General features: G+C 37.2%; 1 protein-coding gene across 1 annotated transcript in view; it reads left to right on the plus strand.

Moving 5' to 3' along the window:
* Positions 1-18,991, plus strand: part of CDK14 (cyclin dependent kinase 14) — a gene marked incomplete at its 5' end in the record, with an annotated part of 318,948 nt that overhangs the window by 89,127 nt on the left and 210,830 nt on the right. The window contains one exon of the mRNA XM_082290375.1: positions 8,856-8,950. Coding sequence (XP_082146501.1) covers positions 8,856-8,950 — 95 coding nt within the window. The remainder of the gene's footprint in view (positions 1-8,855; positions 8,951-18,991) is intronic.

Genomic DNA, 18,991 nt, shown 5'->3' on the forward strand with positions numbered 1-18,991 from the left:
TTTTGTTAACACTGAAGGGTTTCAGTTGCTTTGCTTCCAGACTTTTGAAGCAGATGTTTTTGAAACTGTGTTTTTGGCATCTTGTTCTTTTCCAGAGGGCTGGTACTCTACTGCATCTGTACTATCTCCTATGATCCCAGTATTTTCTTATGTAAATGACATTAATGCTTCCTCTACTAGTTTGCTGCTGGTTAGAGCCCTAGCTAAACATATGCTTTTGTTTATCTTCATCTATGCTCACTCACACAGACTTGCTGGATACAGGAGGTGCAAAGGAATTTCTTGTAATACAATTCTCATTTCTCAACTTCCTGTAATTCTCTCTGATTTTTATAGCTCTGTTTGGTGAACTCAGTTCTTCCTTCTGCTTGCAGGCATTGTTAGTAATTTTTGACTTTTCCTTACAAGGAAGAGCACTTGGAATAGTGAAAGTGTTCATGCCCATGAAGAGGGAGGAGCAGTTCACAACAAAATGTGGTGTTAGCCCTCTGCTGATCAGGTCACACCTCGTCCTGCCTGGTAGACCTGAGTTCAGCCATCCAAGGCAGAGATACGATCAAAATGCTTCATTCCCATTCCCAGAACCTGAATACATGGCTTCAGGCAGTAGATGCCCTGATGCACATTTTATTGGGTGATACCTGTGTGGTTAGTTGCAGAAATGTATCATTCTGTGGCTTTGAATTATACTTGAATTAACAAAAGGTTTAGGGTTTCATCTTTTTTTCTAGCCCTGATGTTGTCTAGCAGATGCCCTTGCTACTCGTTGTTCTGATCATTACATCTTTTCCTTTCATGTCAGCCGCATATTTTCCCTTACTTAGTTCATACTTGGTTCTCTGAAAATTCTTCTCTGGTGCAGGTTATACCAGTCTGAGTGAGCACTTCAGTTTCTGTAAATGATCTTGAACATGCTATGATGCCCTCTGGTCCATACGGGCTACAGTTGTGGAGTTATGTTGCAGTTTTGGCTCTGCTTCCTGTAAGCTTTATTTTAAGATATTCTGATAGACATATGCTACCTTCAATTTGCACTTTCTTTGCTTGATTAGTAGAGGAACTGAATTAGAGATAAGCTTCCATTTAGTCTTTTCCTTTCATCATTTAAAGTCCTCCATAGCCATCAGGTGTGGAAATGATGTCTTACAGAAGGTACATGGCCGAGGCTTGCAGTCTCCATATCACTCACTGCTTCTGCTCAGGTAAAAGTCCTTTATTTGTCTCAGAAAAATAACATTGTTCAAAATGTGACCTGAAAGAATGTGTTTATAATGCCCTGGGGTGTTAGTTTCTGCTTTGATTAATTTCAGCAGCTTTATCACTTCTCTGACAGGTATCAGTTTCAGTGTTTGGTAAAGATCACAAAATACTCTGCAGGTGGTATGTTGCCCATTTTGTGTTGTCTGTACCTTTGAAATGCTCCGCACTTTTTGGTGAGAAAGATGAAACACACACAGAGGTTTTGGGAAGCTGGAGCTCCATGATCCTCCCACAGACTGTCACTTGGAAAATAAATCTCTTACTTTTGGACATGAATTATTTTTCTGCAGTTAATGTTGCACCTTTTTGTGACCTGGTAGAATTCCTGTGTAGTTAATTAGTGCAGTAGTGTACAGACAGAATTTAGCACTTTTGTTTGTTTGTTCTTATACGACAAGCTTAGTTTTTACACTTAGAATCCTTCCACCTTCTCCCCTTACTCTGAGCATAAGAAAATGTCTATGAGAGTGATTTCCAAACTGCTGGAACTGATTGAAATTGTATGCTATTGTGGTATGAATTTTCCATCAGAAGAGAATTATTCCTTTATCACATCAGAGTAGTGGATAATTTGGAGGTATGAAGGAGGTGTTTGCCTACCTGTGTGTTGCCTGTCAGCCACTGTTAGAAGGAAATTTGGCTTGACAAACCTTTTCTCTGATCAATCCCAACACAATACAAGTGTGTGTATATACATATATACATTATATACATATGGCTATAGTTGTGTGTACTTATCCATCTCTCTCCCTCTCTATCTATATCTCTCTCTCTAAAAATCTCATGCTGAGTCCTTTGTCTGCCAAGGCAAGAAAATGCTTTTCTTTTCTCCATAAATGAAGAAAAGGTAATACTACAAAATAATCTGGACAAAATAAAAAAATCACAACTGAAAAACAAATACATGCCACTCTTCCCCAAATAGCTGGTTTTAAAAGATGGTTTGACTGTAATTATATGAAAATTTTGAGATCCATGCTCTTTAGACACATGATCAAACTCTCCAGTTCAAGGGAAAGTTTTGGTGTATTCAGAGTACACATTTTATACACTAAAATAGTACTTTTGTACCATATGTAAAAAGAATGTTGCAAGCTGTATAAACTAGCCATCTGCTCAAGATTTAGTTATGTAGTGATACACATCAGTTTGTTCTCCTTGAATAGCTTAAACTCCCTGGTGGTGAATTTAAATGTCATGCTAAGGTCTATGGTCCTACCTGTCCGTTATTTTTTAAAAACAAAATCAAGTAAAACACTAACATTCTACTAACTCAGATAAATGTAAAAAACCCAAACATTCAAATAAAAATAATTGGATAAGCAAGCAATTCTTTACTGCATTCACTCTGCACTCTTTTTGGGAGAGCAGCCTTTCTTCAGTTTCTGTAACTTTAATTAATTTTTAGTCCTGATACATGCAACTTTCCTCCAAAAAGTACAAGCAAAAAGGCATGAATCCTGTGATGATCCTACTGATCAGTACTGTTAGCACTTTGCAAATCAGTTGTGTAAGAAATCTAGCTCTAAAATAGACACCAATGTCAGGATGTTTCCGAAAGTAAGGCATCATTTCTGTCTGCCCAAATAAACACTTGCTGTGCCGTTCTTGCCTCTTTTCCTCTCCAGGTGCATGCAACCTTCTCCAGTAAGGAACCTGTTAATCACTAGGGTAACTGCATCTTTCCTGCTTGATATGTTTTATGGAGGTAAGATAATTTCAGAGTTCAGTGTAGAGAGTGGAATTTTCTTTACTGGCACAAAGGAAGTGTTAATAATCATTAACCTGAGGGATACTCTCTAGATGAAAAGGCAGATAAAATGTGGCAGTTGAGCCAGCTCCTGTGCTCTAATAGCCTGGAAAACAAGTGAACGGCTTTAAAAACTGCATCCAGCCCCGTCACAGAGAGCTCATGGTTGCTTCTGCCCAGGTTGCTCTTAATTTATGGCTATGTGTTAAAGGGTTAGGAAGATGCAAGCAACAGAATGGGATCAGAGGAGGGGAGAACAAAGACTGAGGCTTGGTTTGGATTCTTGAACATCTTTGTATCCCTTGAACATTGCCCTAGAAAACAGTCCATCTTTCAAGGTATGGTCAAATTGGCCTATTATTATAAGTTGGATACAACCGGCAATTAGTGTAAAAATTGCCCATGGTTTTGTGAAAGAAGGTTTATTCTTGTGCCAAAGAAGACAAAAAATGGTTAAAAAATAATGATTATCTTTCATTCTTCTGATTTAATCTCAGTTGAGCTTCTTGGCCTACCATTTACTTTCAATTTTTTCTAGCACTGAATTTATTATTCACTTCTAATTTTCTTTAATTTACAGAGGTACTGTGAGAATGATGTTTTTCTCTTAATGATAGTTTTATATTGAAGTTTCGTATCCTGCAGTTAAAAAAAAGGGTCTATTTAAAACTGAGACTCGGGAGCGTGACGGTTAAGTGTGACATTCACAAGCTGTTCTGCAGTTATGAAAAATGCATGAGAACATAACCCACACAGCTTCTATAGGAATAGTCAGGTGATTTTCAGTGTAATTTTCCATTAAAGCTTTCTTTATTACACAGATTTTGAAAAATTCTGAGAAATAGAGGTATTCATGTGGCAGTGTAGTGCAAGGATTCATACTGCTGGTTCTTGGTTAAGCCTATTATCTGTCCTACAGGCTGTATCAATGAAATGGCCATTTGAAACTACGTGGTCAGAAAAGACAGTTTCTTCTCATTTCTTTTTTTCTCTGTTATTTTTAAGACTCTCATGTCAGTTTGAAATACTAGCTTCTTCTATTTCTGTACTCAACATTTTGGCATACTCTTTCTATCCTTGTTACTATGATCTGTATTTCCTTAACCAGAGGGGAAAAAATATCTAATCTCGGTTACTGCAAGCCATGCTGCTAAAAATGCTCACTCCCTGTGCTCAGTGGTGCTCTTAGACTAAACTAGCACTAGGAAAAATACAGGCTGATAATAAGAAAGCTACCTAATGAAAACTATTTTCAAGGAAAGTGAAACGTGAAGGCAAACAAGTAAAATTCCCAGTGAGTTTCCTGAAGGGAAAGATCTGCACTGTTCTACGCTCCAGTTGCCAATGTCCTCTTGGGGATAACATGATCTACCACAGCTTACGCTGACTTTCACAGTGACTTGGGATTATATTCTTTAGAGGCATGAGGACCTTTACTCCCTTTTGTCTCAGTAATTCATTTGGCTTGCCCATTTGAGTTCTATGAAAGATTTCTCTGGAGCGTGGAAGTTCACTTTGCAGTGAGTTTTCCAGTTGTATCAATTTCTTGCTGACTGGTGATTTACTTTTTTTGCAGTTAGATAGTTCAATCTTGGTCACATATGCATCTAGGTGTTTTGGGGTTTTTTCTTAGCTTTGGAAGCTGGGGGTTTTTTTTGTAGCAAATGCAGAGCTCTAATGTGTAGCAACAGGCTTCCTTATGCCTAGTTAGTCCCAATGGTGTTTAGAACATAGAGGGGTTTTCAAGCACTGGAACAGGCTTCCCAGGGAAGTGGTTGAGTCACAATCCCTGGAGATATCTGAAAGATGTATAGGTGCTTGGGGGCATATGTGGTGGGCTTGGCAGTGTTAGGATTAGGGTTGGACTTGGTGATCTTTAAAACCTTTTCAAACCTAAATATTTCTGTGATTCTCTGTTAGTGTTTTAGAGGGTTAAAAAGCAGTAAGAAGGAGCAAGAGAAATGGAAAAATAGTAGCTATAGAAGTATTGCAAGGTTAGATCTTCAAAAAGAAGCTTTGAAAAAACTTTTATCAAGATACATGTGTTCAGCTAAAACCAGTACTCCTCCATTGAGAAATGTTGTCTGGGTCAAATTGGGGATTGCATCAGTTATGTAAAATACAGGGGAATTTTTTGTGAGTCTGCTGCTTGTGCTGTCTGTCAGTGGCTGATGCAAGCACTGTACATCTGATGTGCTCTGGATATGTCTCACTCACTATGTGTATTTCAGTCAACAACATCCCAGGCATCATAAGGGACTCCTGTGATTTAACAAACACAAATCTCTGTGTAAATGTATTCTCATATATTTTACCAGAATTAATAAAATACTTTGGAAGAAGAAATTGTACTTAAAAGTGAATTTTCTGTGTTTGATTTTAATATTAGCATTTACTGAAAAAGATGCCAACCTCGCTGTAACAAGGCATAGTTTTTAAACAGAAATGGTTGAAAAGGGTAAACAAATGTGGAGAAACCTGAATAATGAAATTCATGAAGCTGAAAAAATGCCCAGATGAATGAGGGACTTTAATAATAAAGGAAAGTAGGCTGAAATGGTTATAGTTTTCAGCAGTCATGTGGAACTTCAAATTATTTAAATTCCTTCCATAGCCCTTTATTTTGATTCCTTTAAGCTTGAAACTTAAGTTTTGAAAAGTTTCTTATTTTTGCATTATTTCAGTCAGTCTTCACCTCCTTTATTTTATTATTTATATTATCCAGAAATAAAATGACATGTAAGAAGCATCTGAACTTCTTAATATATAGGCAATTTGTAATTAGAAGTTTGAATTAATGTATGAGATTTCATTTTAAAAAATTGAGAAAATGTTGGGGAAATGGTTAATCTGCCCCTTTATTTTCTAAAGTAAATGCATGTGCTGAGTGTTTTGGTGTTTCATTAAGAAGTATCATGCAAATTATATATATTAATATATATATTCCTTTACCTCAGAATTTATTTAAATTTTTTGGATAAAATCCTCTGAAGTTCTTTTCTACACCACATGCCTTCAAAAACTGTAAGCCTTTAAAGATTACAAATGCCAGGAAAAACAATGTCAATTTTCGCAAAGGGAGATCTAATGGTGGAGAACCTGGGCAATCCAATCCAGTGGTGCAGCTGGAGCAGAGCTGAGCTCCACTGCAGAGGTGTTGTCACCTGGAAAGGGGAGCGTGTCTCCCCAGTGGTTTTGCTGCACACGGGGCAGGGCTAGCTCAAGCGTTGGGTTTGGGCTATTTCTAGGCTTGTATCCAGCTTGAGCAGGCACAGGACAGGGTGTGGGGGCTGTGTGGGGAGGGTGGCAGGTCAGCCTTGCTGCTGCAGAGCTGAGCCCAGGGCACAGGGCTCTGTACCCTCAGGAATGAACTGTCCTCCTGATCCAGCCAATGCCAGCTTTTAGAGTTTTGCCCGTTCTTGATGAGGATGCAGCAACTTCCAGGAGGAGAATGAGTCAAAAGTCATGACTTTCAGTCTGTGCTTCTGGCAGCTGGATGACAGAGAAATGAGCTTGAGGTTGTAGAAATAATTATTGTTGCTGATTTACTGTGTGGTAATGGATTAAAGGCATCCTGTTTCCTCTCAAGATGTTAAGGCTTTACAAGTTGTTGTGACCTTTAGATTATGGTTTCCAGAGGTAGAGAATAAAAGTAAATCTCAGCGTGAAAATAAGAATGGATGTGAAACACATGTATAAACTCTGTCCTTTTTCTGTCTTGCTACGAGAAGCCAACAGTGAACTATTCACTGTTAACTAGGGCAGCATTTCCACTCCAGACAAAGCTAGTCACTGTGTGTTCATTGCAGCCTGCAATTTGGGAAATACTTTTTGCTCCCTCTTCATTAGATGCAAGACATTTTAACATCTAATCACTTTTTTCCCGAAGTTTTTTTAATGTTGCATTAGTCCATAATTGGATAGTTAAATGAGAAGGCTACTTGAATAAATGTTTTAGTCACCTCTATTAGTGACATCTGTAATAAAACAGTGATTTAAAAAATCCTAGAATTTGTTTTTAACCAGGCAGAATGCCTTTTTAAGCACAGATTGGAAACCAAGAATATTACTGCCTTATCTATAATGAAGTATTCCAAATAATGTAGCAGGAAAAAGATCTCAGAGTTTTGAGCTGACAAGTTTGTGTAAGTCTATTAATACTTAGGAACTGGATAGCAAAATAATAGGCTGTTCTTTGTTTTGGAGAGAGGAAAAAGGGCTCAATTTTGCAAACATACACATGTATGTCTTTATACCATTCGATAAAAAGCTGGAATCTTAATATCAAAAAAGGTGTATAGTTGCCAAAGTGCCAGAATTTTTGCATAGAACAAGTGAAGCATAGTTGAGTAAAGAAAATGTTTGCATTTTCTGGCTAATGGTTAATTGGGTGTGGTGGACAAGTATGAGGCACCAAGTCAACTTACCTAGGATGCCCCTGTCTGTTTAAATAGAAGCAATTTTTAGGGTCAGTTGATTTAAAACTTTCAGCCATGGTTTAACAAAAATTTACACACAGATGTGCCCTGTACTGTAAGGTTTGTTTCCTTTCAAAAAACTGATACATGAATACTTTTTGTAAATCAGACATAGGATCCTGAATGTGAGGGTACCATGTGTGCAGCTGCACATGGCTCATCCCAGTTGAATTCAACCCTGCACACGCTGGGTTTGCTTGTCTGCTTTTCTTTGTAGTGTTTAACAGGAGTACTATCAAATCAGTCACTGTGTGTGATTTGATTATTAGTGCTGACCCTCCAGACTTTCTTGATGATCTTTTGATTGTGATATCTGAGCACTGCAGTCTAAAAGATACGTAGGTGATGTTGAGGGCAGCTGCAGGTCATTTTTTTGCAGTGTCCATCTGGTCTTGGAGGAAAAATAAAATGCCTTTTCCTTCCAGACAACTGGAAGATGGGGAACTGTGGGAAAATAGGATGCACTTCAAAAAAGTCAAACATTTTCTCAGAATTTCAATGGAAAGTTTTAATATCAGGTGAATTTCTGTGTTTGCAGTGTTGAGTTGTACTCTGTTAGGACTGTATAAAAGGGGGCAAGTATCAGTCTGTCACAAAGGCCAGCTGAGCTATCTGGCCCTTAGAGCAAGAATCATTGCTTGGTGCAGTTTTAGACTCCTCACTTAGGCTGCAAATATTAAGGATACAGGACTTTAATGTAAATTAGTGTAAATAATTTAAATAAATGTAAATTTAATTTACATTTAATGTAAAATGTACATTAAAATATGGTGTGATTATATCGACAGTCTGAAGACTGTAATCATAATTCAGAAGATGACATCATTAAAGATGCTTTCCTGTTGCATTTTGACCCCTCTCTGAACAATGATTCATTTACTGGGACAGTGACTACTTAGAGCAATGTTTCTGGATGGGCTTTAACCTAAAAAAATAAGAAAGAAAGAAATGATTAAACAGCTCTATTAGTTCTGATTATCAGTTCAGTTCAGATTAAGGCTGCTGTTTAGATCTCTAAACATGGATAAGATGCTTTAGCTGTTAATGATCTTTTTCTCTCTATGAAATGATATATGTGAAAAATAAACCAGAACTATCTCCTTGATTTATAACAAAATCTTTTTGGTAGATCCAGTGATGTAAGTGTATGGTTGACATTAGCAGCTACCATCTGGGTTGCTGAATGATATTTTATTAGAGTAAATATTAATTTTTTTCCCTATTAATTCTTTTTTTGTTGTTGGCTGCTGAAAACAGGCACATCCATAAGTCTTGATAATGATGTTTGGTCTCTAAAGGCTGAATCAAAGCAGTTAATGTTATGAATGCAATACATGCTGAAAGACCATCTTTTTTGTTTTGTTTAGCCTACGAGCCCTAAGTTTGGAAAAGCAGACTCATATGAAAAACTGGAAAAACTAGGGGAAGGGTCCTATGCTACAGTATACAAAGGAAAAAGCAAGTAAGTGGTGTTTTCTTTTCATTTAATTTTGTGTGTAAATGAAGATAAGCAGAAAGTATCAACTAACACTGCTGAACACGTACATAGATCCCTGTGAATCAAAGTTCTACTGACTGCCATGTGCTCTGGTGAAAGAGGCTGAGACCATATTGCACAGGCAACATATTGCCTTCACATTAGTACAAGATGATGTCCTTGTTAATCTGATGTTTTGTTTGCACTTTAATGTTGTACTACTTTCTTGGCATCCATACCAAATTAATTTCTAGGGGTAAAAGCAAAATATACTGTCAAGTAGAGTTTTGTGATGGTCTGAGAGCAATGCTGAATATATGTGATAAGTTGTTAATCTTTTGTTTATCATTATTATAAAACTTTAATAAAACAACATGAAGGGAATGAATGGAATTTTGGACTACTCTAGGTTTAGTTTGTTTACAAGAGTTTATTTACAATCATTGCAACTACTCTACCTCAAAATAATCTACTCTATACATGTCAAATATGTTTTCAGCCACTTTAATGTCATTTGTTACAGCTTTTTTATCCCCAAATGCCCTAAGTCCTTCTATATTGCATAAAATAACTCAGTAAACATGCTTAAAATATTCTTCTTCAGCCAGTGCTTACATTGAGACTTACCTGTTGTGAAGCAGAGTGTTGTGCCATTTCACATATTTAATCCACTTTGCATAATCAGATTTCCAATAATTATAAAGCAGTTTTGAAAGAAGGATTTGGTACATGTGGTATCTTTATTATATCTTTACTTTGGCCAGTCAGTGATATGAGGTGACTGTGCCATTCCAGCGGAGAATATCACAATGGTCATGGGACAGAATAACTACTGGAACATTTTCCAGGATCATTAACTTGGTTAGGTACTGAAAATTATCTTTTTTCACTGAATATTTGTAACAAATCAGAATGAGAGTTTCCTCATCTCTCAGTAGCTTAGGTATTGATGAGCGTAATGACAGCTGATAGGAATAAAAACGTTCCAAATGCAGAAAAAATATTCACACTTATGTCATGCCACTGCAGGTATTGGCTTTCACTGGCAGCTTTCTTCAAGGAAATGCTATTACATTGTGTTGTTAATGGCTCAGTTATGCATTACCATAAGTTCCAGACATTATACACGTGTAAGCTTTTTATTGGGGTCTATGTAATATGAGAAAACTGTATAGATTTCAGCTTGTGCCTTATTGCTAAAACCCTTTAGCAAAATCACAGTATCTGATGACAGTCAGCCCATATGTCTCAGCTTTCAGTAAGACTGAGCTAAGGCAACAGTCATTGGATGTCCTGTCAGTCAGTGGAACAGACTGAAATTTAGAAAAAAATCAAAACCCTTCCCTGAAGCTATTGCATTAATAGTGACTTGTGAACATGTTATGAAATGTAGATTGGTCAGAAATATTCATTTTAGTAGAGTTGCCTGCAAATCTGAAAGAAATACTTCAGTGATTTTAATGGTACTTGTATAGTAAATTGAAATTACTGGGCACACTGCGTTCTCTATCATAAGTAGCTCACTCTGAATAAGTAGTGAGAGTCATAACAATTATGTACAACTTTGTCCTGTTGCTTTGTAACATCTTCTTCAAGGTCTTTAAAATGTGTTCTTAAAAAAAATATGTGTTACTAGAGTGTGGATAAGAATTCATATGCAGAGACCATTTCTACTGTTATAGTAGTATTCCTTCACCTGTTTGAATTTGACTTATTTTTTTCCCACTGAGAATTGAATAATTTCCGTATTATCCAGCACTATCCAGATTCAGCACGTCCAGTCGAGGCTTCTGTTTCTTGAACTAGAGATACAGTTCAATTACTTACCAGCAGGAAGAGGTTGTACTTTGAGAACTTGGGAAACACTACAGGTGTTGTCTGCTATTTCAAAAGGACTTGTTTGTTGAGGTAATGAAGCCCTGTTACCTCCTCTGTCCCTGTGAGAAGTTGAGGAATCTCTGACCCAGGTAGTATCCCCAAAGAAGAAAGTGCATCACTGCTGTGATATAGTCTTGGGGAATGTAGGTAGACAGGTGTGGGGCAAATGGATGGGCCAGCACTGGCTCTGGTCCATCCCTGGATGTATTTAAAAGATGTGCAAGTGTGGCACTTAGGGACATATTTTAGAGGTGGGCTTGGCTGTTTTGGGTTAGTGGTTGGACTCAATGATAGAGGTCTTTTCCAGCCTAACCAATTCCATGATTCTGTGGCTGGGACCTGAACCTGGCTGCTGCTTTTCAGGCAGGTTGACTCTGACTGTTTACAGTTTTATCTTAAAATGATACAGGGATAGATAGAGATTTTTTTTTCCCAGATTCTCATATGGGTACATAGGGTGAGACTGTGATATGCATCACTGTGTTCCTCTACCTGCAGACTCAGTGGGAATACAAATGAGCAAGAGGGGTCTGTTTATTTTGGTATGTGCCCAGTTTGACTGCTGAAGGATTAAGCTCTCATGGCACAATGCAGAATGAAGACACGATGGAAAAGCTGGAGCTGGTAATACGTAACAAGTGGATTTTGGCCATAATGTTTGAAAATCCCTGATAACTAACTCTAATGCTTGGTTTTTTAGTTTTGCCAAAATGTTTCTGAGATGTGTCCTTAACGGTAGTTGAAGATGGAAAAATTAAGATTGTATTGAGCTGAATGATGCTTTGTACTCTGAATTATTTTGCTCAATATTTGTCACCAGCCGCATGTGGCATCTAGGAGTGTTTGTGTGTTTTTTATGTGTTTCCTGAGAGACATTTCAGCTTTTAAAATTATTTCCCCTGCTGATCATAATGATGGAATAAAACATTCTTAATCTTAGCTTACTATTTGGAGAGTCCAAAAGATACATACTTGCCTGAAAAGACACTAAATCAGCCATTCCCTTCCTAAAATTTAAAGTAATATGTGCAGTAACTTGCTTTCAGGACAATCCTGGCTTTTTACACCTTGGAGCAGGATAAATGGTACCAAGCCCCTGTCTTCCTATAAAACCCATTGCTTTTCTATACTTTCGAGCATCTCTGGTAGTATTCCAGGAAAGCGAAATGAAATGGGCTCATTCCTTTTACTGGATGATGGATTTCTCTTTTTGTTGTCAGATAAAAATGAATCCCTGGGGTGAAGAAGCAGCAGAGTGAACAAGACTTTGTTATTGAGGAAAGTGAAGCAGTATTCACTTAGGCTGGGCTTTTTTGTTTATAGGAAAAACAACCAAGCAGTCATTTCTTTCTGGCTGACAGTTGCATCAATAGGCAAACCTATTTGATTTCATGTGTTGCACATCAGATGTGTATAATGAAACTCATCTTGGCATATTCATTTTCTACTTTCATTCAGGCTAGATTCTCATATTTTACTTAGTTGTATATAATCCCAAGAGGCTTCTTACTGCATGAAATTCTGATGATTTTGAAAGGATTTATTTTAATGTAAAATTTTGGAGAAGTGGGCCGAGTAATTTGCTGATAACACTATAAAAAATGATGCAAGGTCCACTGACTCTGTATTTGATTAACACCTTGGACATTTGCCATACAGTAGGTGCAAAGCAATGGGTGCCCTTTGAATTCCTATACCTTGTCACTGTGTGGTTGAGCTGAGGAAGTGCTGTCTGCCTGCATATCGACATGTGTGTCTTCCTGCTGCTGTTGACCCTCTTCCCTCTTGACCCTGATTATAAATTTACCTGAACATACAGCAGTGGGATCTGGCTTGATCTGTGGCACATAAATGTTGATGTGAGTTGTGAGTCTGGAGATGAAGCTGGTGACAGCACAAGGGAGCTGCTGCCAACCAGAGCCCCTTGCAAAGCAGCGTGGAGGCCTTGCGTTCCCCCACTGGGAAGTCTACATATTGCACTTAAAGGAAAAACCTGTGCTTTTGGCAATATTTTGAGTTGGCGTGCTTTCCATCCTCTCCCACTGTGTTCAGTTGCCCTTCAAGGCAAAGAATTAAAAAAGATTGCCTCAGTTAAAGAGATGTGATCTGTGGCTGCTGCTTGCACAGCATGTGTCTGTGTTTTGAGAGGCACGCCAGTGTATCTCCACTGTGCTCTCGATCTGCTTCTTGAATGCCCATGTGTTTTTTTACCCTACCTTTACTTTTTTGGGCACCTTTACCAAATTGCATGTTCTCATAGTATTACAAAAATGTGTAGAATTTGTAACAGCTCAACCAAGACATTTTTGCCTAATTTCCCTATCACAAAATGACATCATTTCTGTTTATCCTTAATAAAATACTAGTTCTAATGAATTCTGGTCCCTATCCTTTTAAACTATTAATATGAGAAATCAGCAGAGCACAGAGCAGAGCACAGAGCAGAGCACAGTAAAAGCTGGTGCTGCCAACAAGAGCTCAAAGGCTGCAGAGATAGGGCAGTCCTTCAGTCAAGGCACCTCTCCCATTTCAGTTCAAAATCTGAATTTTTTGTTTTCAAGAAGACTCCAACTTGTGCCCAAAGATAAAATGTATTTTTTCAGGGAGTCTGGGCATTTAACATTTATCTCCATCAAAGGCAGTACCTTTTACTATTCACCTTAAAAATCAGTAGGGAGTTCATGGTGCAAAGTAGAGAGAAATCATGCTCAGGGAGGCATCATGCTCTTCATTGGCCATGGTTTCCATGCTGTGTTATTCTTGAGGCAGCAGGGAATCTTTGAATAATCAGTGAGAACTGCATCTGTTATTGGCCTGACGTATTGCAGTGTGTGTTATGAATATAGGTGACCATCATATTTCATAAATATGTGTGTGGATGGCTGCTCACAAGAAAAGGGATGGTTTGTGTATTTTGATTTTTATATTTATGATGCTGAAACCTTCATGGAGGATGACTGACAGGACTAATTGTTGTTCTGACTTTTGTTTTTGAAGTTGCAGAATTTATTTTACTTGTCATGAAACCTCCTTGACTCTCGGATTGTCTTTTGTGTTCAATCTGTTGCAAGTGCCATAAGCTTCCGATGGTCAATCTGCCATTTTTTAGTTATTCCCCAAGCTTTACTCCATGCCCATGTGAGGTGGTGTGTTCACAGGCTCCCTGATAAGTTTCATGTACAACAGTCCAGTTCACAGGAACATTTTTCTTCATGGTATGGCCAATTAATTTAGACTGATACCTCAAAATTACTCTGATTCATGTTGCCATAATGACCTAAAATTCCTTAACCTTTTCTTTATTTCTTGAAAATAGTGTGAAATTAGTGTTCTACAAATGGAACTCTTTTTATCTGAGGATAACAGATGGCTGGAAAAGGAATACATATTCATGGGTTATGAAAAGGCACTTTATGGTTACCAACTAGGCTTTCTTTTCTTTCCCCCTCATTTTTCAACTGATTTTCTTAACTGATTTTTGTAGGCAAGTCATGACATGGGATTATAAAGTATGTACATAAACGCTTTTAAAAACCTCTAGCATTGCAACTCTTTAATAAAAATAAGAACTTCAAGTTGAACTAAATAGAAAACTAATAACAACTAGATATTCAACTAAAATGCCAAGTGGTGGAAAAAATTATTAAAGTAGCGTAAGTACTAAAACAAGTTACTAGGATTCTAACTAGAAGATGAATCATTGACCATATTGATCACTTTCTGAGTGAATTTCTCAGCATTTGAAAGAAAGATTGGGAAAATTTTTCTCTGTAGTTGAATATATAAAAAGAACATTACACTATATATGCTGTGCTTCACCCTGCAAAGCAGTTTAAGGAAGTGACTTAGTATTATTATCTCGCATAGCAGGAGACAAAACTGAAGAAAGTAAGTCTATTATATTACTTATCAAGTATTGCCCTGGAAAACTTGGTAGAAAAACTAGAATAGAACATAGTTATATTACATATATGTGGTGGTTACTGGATAGTACCTTATTGGCCATATATGCATGATTGGAATAGTAGGGAAAATGCTGACGTAATTTGCCAGCTGCTGTTGTGCACCAATGCATTTTCCAGTTAGCTGAGCAGTGGCATCTCTAGGAGATCCCCTGTGACTGTCAGTGTGTGCAGTTGTAAGAGGCTGCCTTACTTTATAAGGGATATCTTTATGTTTGTCTTCAACTTCTCTGTATATAAGCATCAGTGGGGCCTGGAGAGATGAGAGGTGTGTGGAGGAGGAGGGTGCTCTGCATTGCTTTCCCTATTGCCCATCCCAGGTGATTCCTTCTGGCAGGCATAGGTCAGGTCCAGGCCCTGTGCTTAGGTGAGCTGCTGAGTAGTTTGAGCTGATGTGGGCTGGGGGGTAGGGATGAGGGACCTGGAGGTAAACTCTTACCTGCTCCTGTTCAAGTGAGGGCTGCCACACTGTTTGTATGAGACTGCCTTGAGTCCTGAGTTCCAGTGACAGCACTAATTAATAATTTAAATCTTTCATCTCTCATGAAACTCTTTGATCTTATGTTTTTTCAGCCCTAATAAATGTCAGCACTATGAATTATCTTGAATCCACTGGTTTCTACTTAAGCAAGGTAACTTTTGTCTAGGATGAGGTTAAAGGTGGTGGGATTCAAAAAGAGAAATTCAGGGCCTGTGTTAGTCCCTTGAGAATTTACATCATAGGGCTTTAGCAGGACTGGGAGTGGCTTTTGTAAACTAGAAACATAAGTCCTTTTTAGTAAGAAAAATGTAATATAAACCGTGTTTACATTGAACTGTCTTTTATGATAATGATTAAAAGAAGTGCTTCCCTCAATGTGGAATTACTTATTCGTTGGTAGAATAATCAGAGGTGACTAATTCTACAGTGAATATGCCTCTGTCAGGTTTCTTCAAAGGAAATTCTGGCAGAGCTTGATTTCATTAGGCCCCCACAGTTTGTTAGGAGTTTTAGGTGTCCGTTCATGACATTAATATCACTATAGAGTAGATCTAATCAGATATTCTTGAGGTTTGATCATCAAACTTTGAGCTTTTCCTGTAAATGTATTTTTAAAAATTGAAAGTTACTTTCCTTCATAAGAATTAGTTTCTTGAAATTTGTATCACGTATTAGAGCATCATCCCAATACCATCTACTGATTTTTCTTTACAGAAGTGTTCCCAAGCTTAGCACTTGCTCACATTATGAGCACAGCCTCAACTCCAGCCAGTGGTTAAACTCAGTATTAAATAAAGAGATTGAAATCAGAATTGGCAGATTTTATGTTAATTGACTCTTTTAAATGTGTATATTTAGAATATTTATTTCGTCTAAATATATCTGAAGAACTTGAGAAAATAGTGGTGTTATACTCTTTTGTTCTCTATGTGGCATCATCAGCATTATCCCCAGTGAAGCCAATTAACTCATCAGTTACTTTATATTCATCAGTATTATATGTTCTTAATGATGCATTAAAGCATTAAATAATTTCCAGTCTTCTCTACTTTCTCATAAATAGTCATTTTTTATAAATGTATTTATTTTGGTAGTGTTGATATGTGCTGGTTTAGAAAATGCAGAATGACACATTATGTTAGCATTTTTTGTAATATCTGGCTTATTTGTATTTTTTATAATATGCAGACTTTTACTTTACTCTGCATAAAGCAATTTGGACTAATTTGTCTTTTGCCTACTTTGCATATATAATCAGAAATTTATTAGAAGAGATTATATAATGTTAAAGTGCTGAATTTCCATAAATCAGAAAACAGTCCATCAGCTGCGAGTGTTTTGCCTAGAGTAAAGTAGTTTTGTGTGAAAATTAGAGAGGCTTTAGGACTTCTGTACTTTCTCTGAAGGTTTCTAGATGAGAAAGAGAAAGTGAGTTAGTTTAGAAGGGAGGATGGTTTCGAAAATAGGAATTCTGTAGTCAATATTGTCCTTAATAGAAACTAATGAGGCAGTTGACAGGATGGGTGTAAGGTGGTAAGTGTAATCCTTGACCCAGTGAAGTGTATTGTTTGGAGAAGATGTGAAACTGTTTGCTTTGGACAGTGAGTAATAGAGGTGGTTTAATGAATCCTAGATGTTAAAAGAGTCAGCACTGTTGCCTTTTCACTGTCTAAGAGGCAGTCTGCTTGTCAGTTTTTCTACTTGTATTTGAAAGTAATGAAAATACTGAGCATGCTTTGAAAGTTGGGGAAGATAAATGTGAAATAATATCTGGGAGGAGTTCTGCTAACCTTATCTGATCATTTCTGAAGTCTGCAAAGACAAGTATTGATAGGTTGCAGATGTAATTTTATCCAGGTTTCCTTTTTTCAGTGTTTCTAAGGAAATTGCCATATTATTTTGACATGGCATCACAAGTTTCAGGGTGTATTTTCAAGACATAGCTGGCTTGATCCCATGACATATTGCTTCTCAAAAGGCAGACCCAGTTCTTATGTATTTTCTAGTGTTTTTTTTTCTTTTTTTCATGCCTTTATAATTTTTTTAAAATATGATTTAATTCTTTTTGAAAGGGCCAGTCTTCTCTTATTTAAGCTCTCTAAGCAGTCTCATTGTAAAGTCCAGCAGAAATGAGAGCAAATACAAGGCAGTGGCAGGAATGTGTGGCAAGGATTTAGCAGGAGAAACCTCTACCCTGAGGCAGCCCTTAGCTCATCTCTTCAGCATCATCTAACTGCATCCTGAGATTGCATCAGTGGGAGGATAATTAAAGGATGTGAATATACACCCTATCTCTTTAATTGATACTTCATAATTTCTCACATCTCCAGTTTTATATGCTTCTGTTTATAGAAAATTAAATGAAAAAAAAGATTTTAATGACTGAGTAGTAAATGAGAATAAGGAGGCTGTTGTATTATGGAAATTATAGATAGATACATTGGAGATAAATGATATTAAGGAGGAGAATGAAATCCCAGAGGAACATTACTTGAGATTAGTTTGATTATTTTGATAGTACTAAGAGTTGCCATGATGTCTATCAAGATAATGACAGGTACCAATGACAAAGGGGCAATGATAACTAAAGAGCACAGCTCACCTACTGTGTTTACTTGTGAATTCTTTGAAATTAGTGCCATACTATTGCTGTTTGTGTTATTTATCACTCTTCATGAATCAATGGAATGTAGAACTTTAGATTAAAAAGAATATAAACTACACAATGCTGCATGTTATTTGTCTTTCTCTCTCAAGAGACTCCACATCCGTTTCCTTAATACCTCTTTGATTTGCTTTTTTCCACTGTGTTTTGCATTGCCTTCTCCGAACACAGCATCTGTTCTGTTCTTTATCTGCAAAATGATCTTGCTTTTCTTACTTAAATTTCTCCTGCAGTTATTTCATCTATTGCAAAATATTCAAGTTATCCAGATATCTAAGTAATATGTATATGATAGGTAGGGTGGTGTATTGACAGAGGAATTGAAAACTACACATGTATATGAACTGCATGTCTGTCATCAGTCCTTCTGCTTTTAATATGATGCATTCTCCTGTCTAAGCATGACACATGAAGTTACTTGAGGCAAAGCTTATCTTTTTCTGATGCCGCAAGTCCTATTTAAGTCCAAATAAAAAAATATGTAAGGTAATTATAAGGAGAAATCCAGGAGAGTTAAGCTGATAGTTTTCTTTCAACAGTGACTAGTGGCCTGAGACTTGAACTGGTGACAGCCTGAAATATTATGAATAATTGGAAGGTGATGAGTAAACCATCCTTTGATACCCAGGGTTTCTTAACTTGCTCAGAGTCATTGTGCAATGTTCAGTATACGGCTAATGAGTTTTTGGTAATTATAAAAGAAGAATAATCAGAAGAAACAAGACAGTAGCCATCCGTCACTGGACTCATATAACTGCAAAAATTAAAAGCCTGAGGGGGAAAGATGAATTCACAGTTGGTGGTTGTCCATATCATCTTGCTTTGAAATTTTAATGCATCTTCTAGGGCCATCCCTCTTGTAGTTCAGCAGGGAGTTGCCTCCATGACTACAGGAGTGTAGAGGCTCCAATGCATCCTTGAGCTTTGTAACTGTAAAGGCTAATTTTGCTTTCACAGAAATAAATCTCAATAATAATAATAATTATTATAATTATAATAATGCCCCTGTATTATGTCTTTTTGGTAGTTTATCCTCACCA

The sequence above is a fragment of the Coloeus monedula genome (assembly GCF_965178545.1).
Source record: "Coloeus monedula genome assembly, chromosome: 1".
Classification (NCBI taxonomy): Eukaryota; Metazoa; Chordata; class Aves; order Passeriformes; family Corvidae; genus Coloeus; species Coloeus monedula.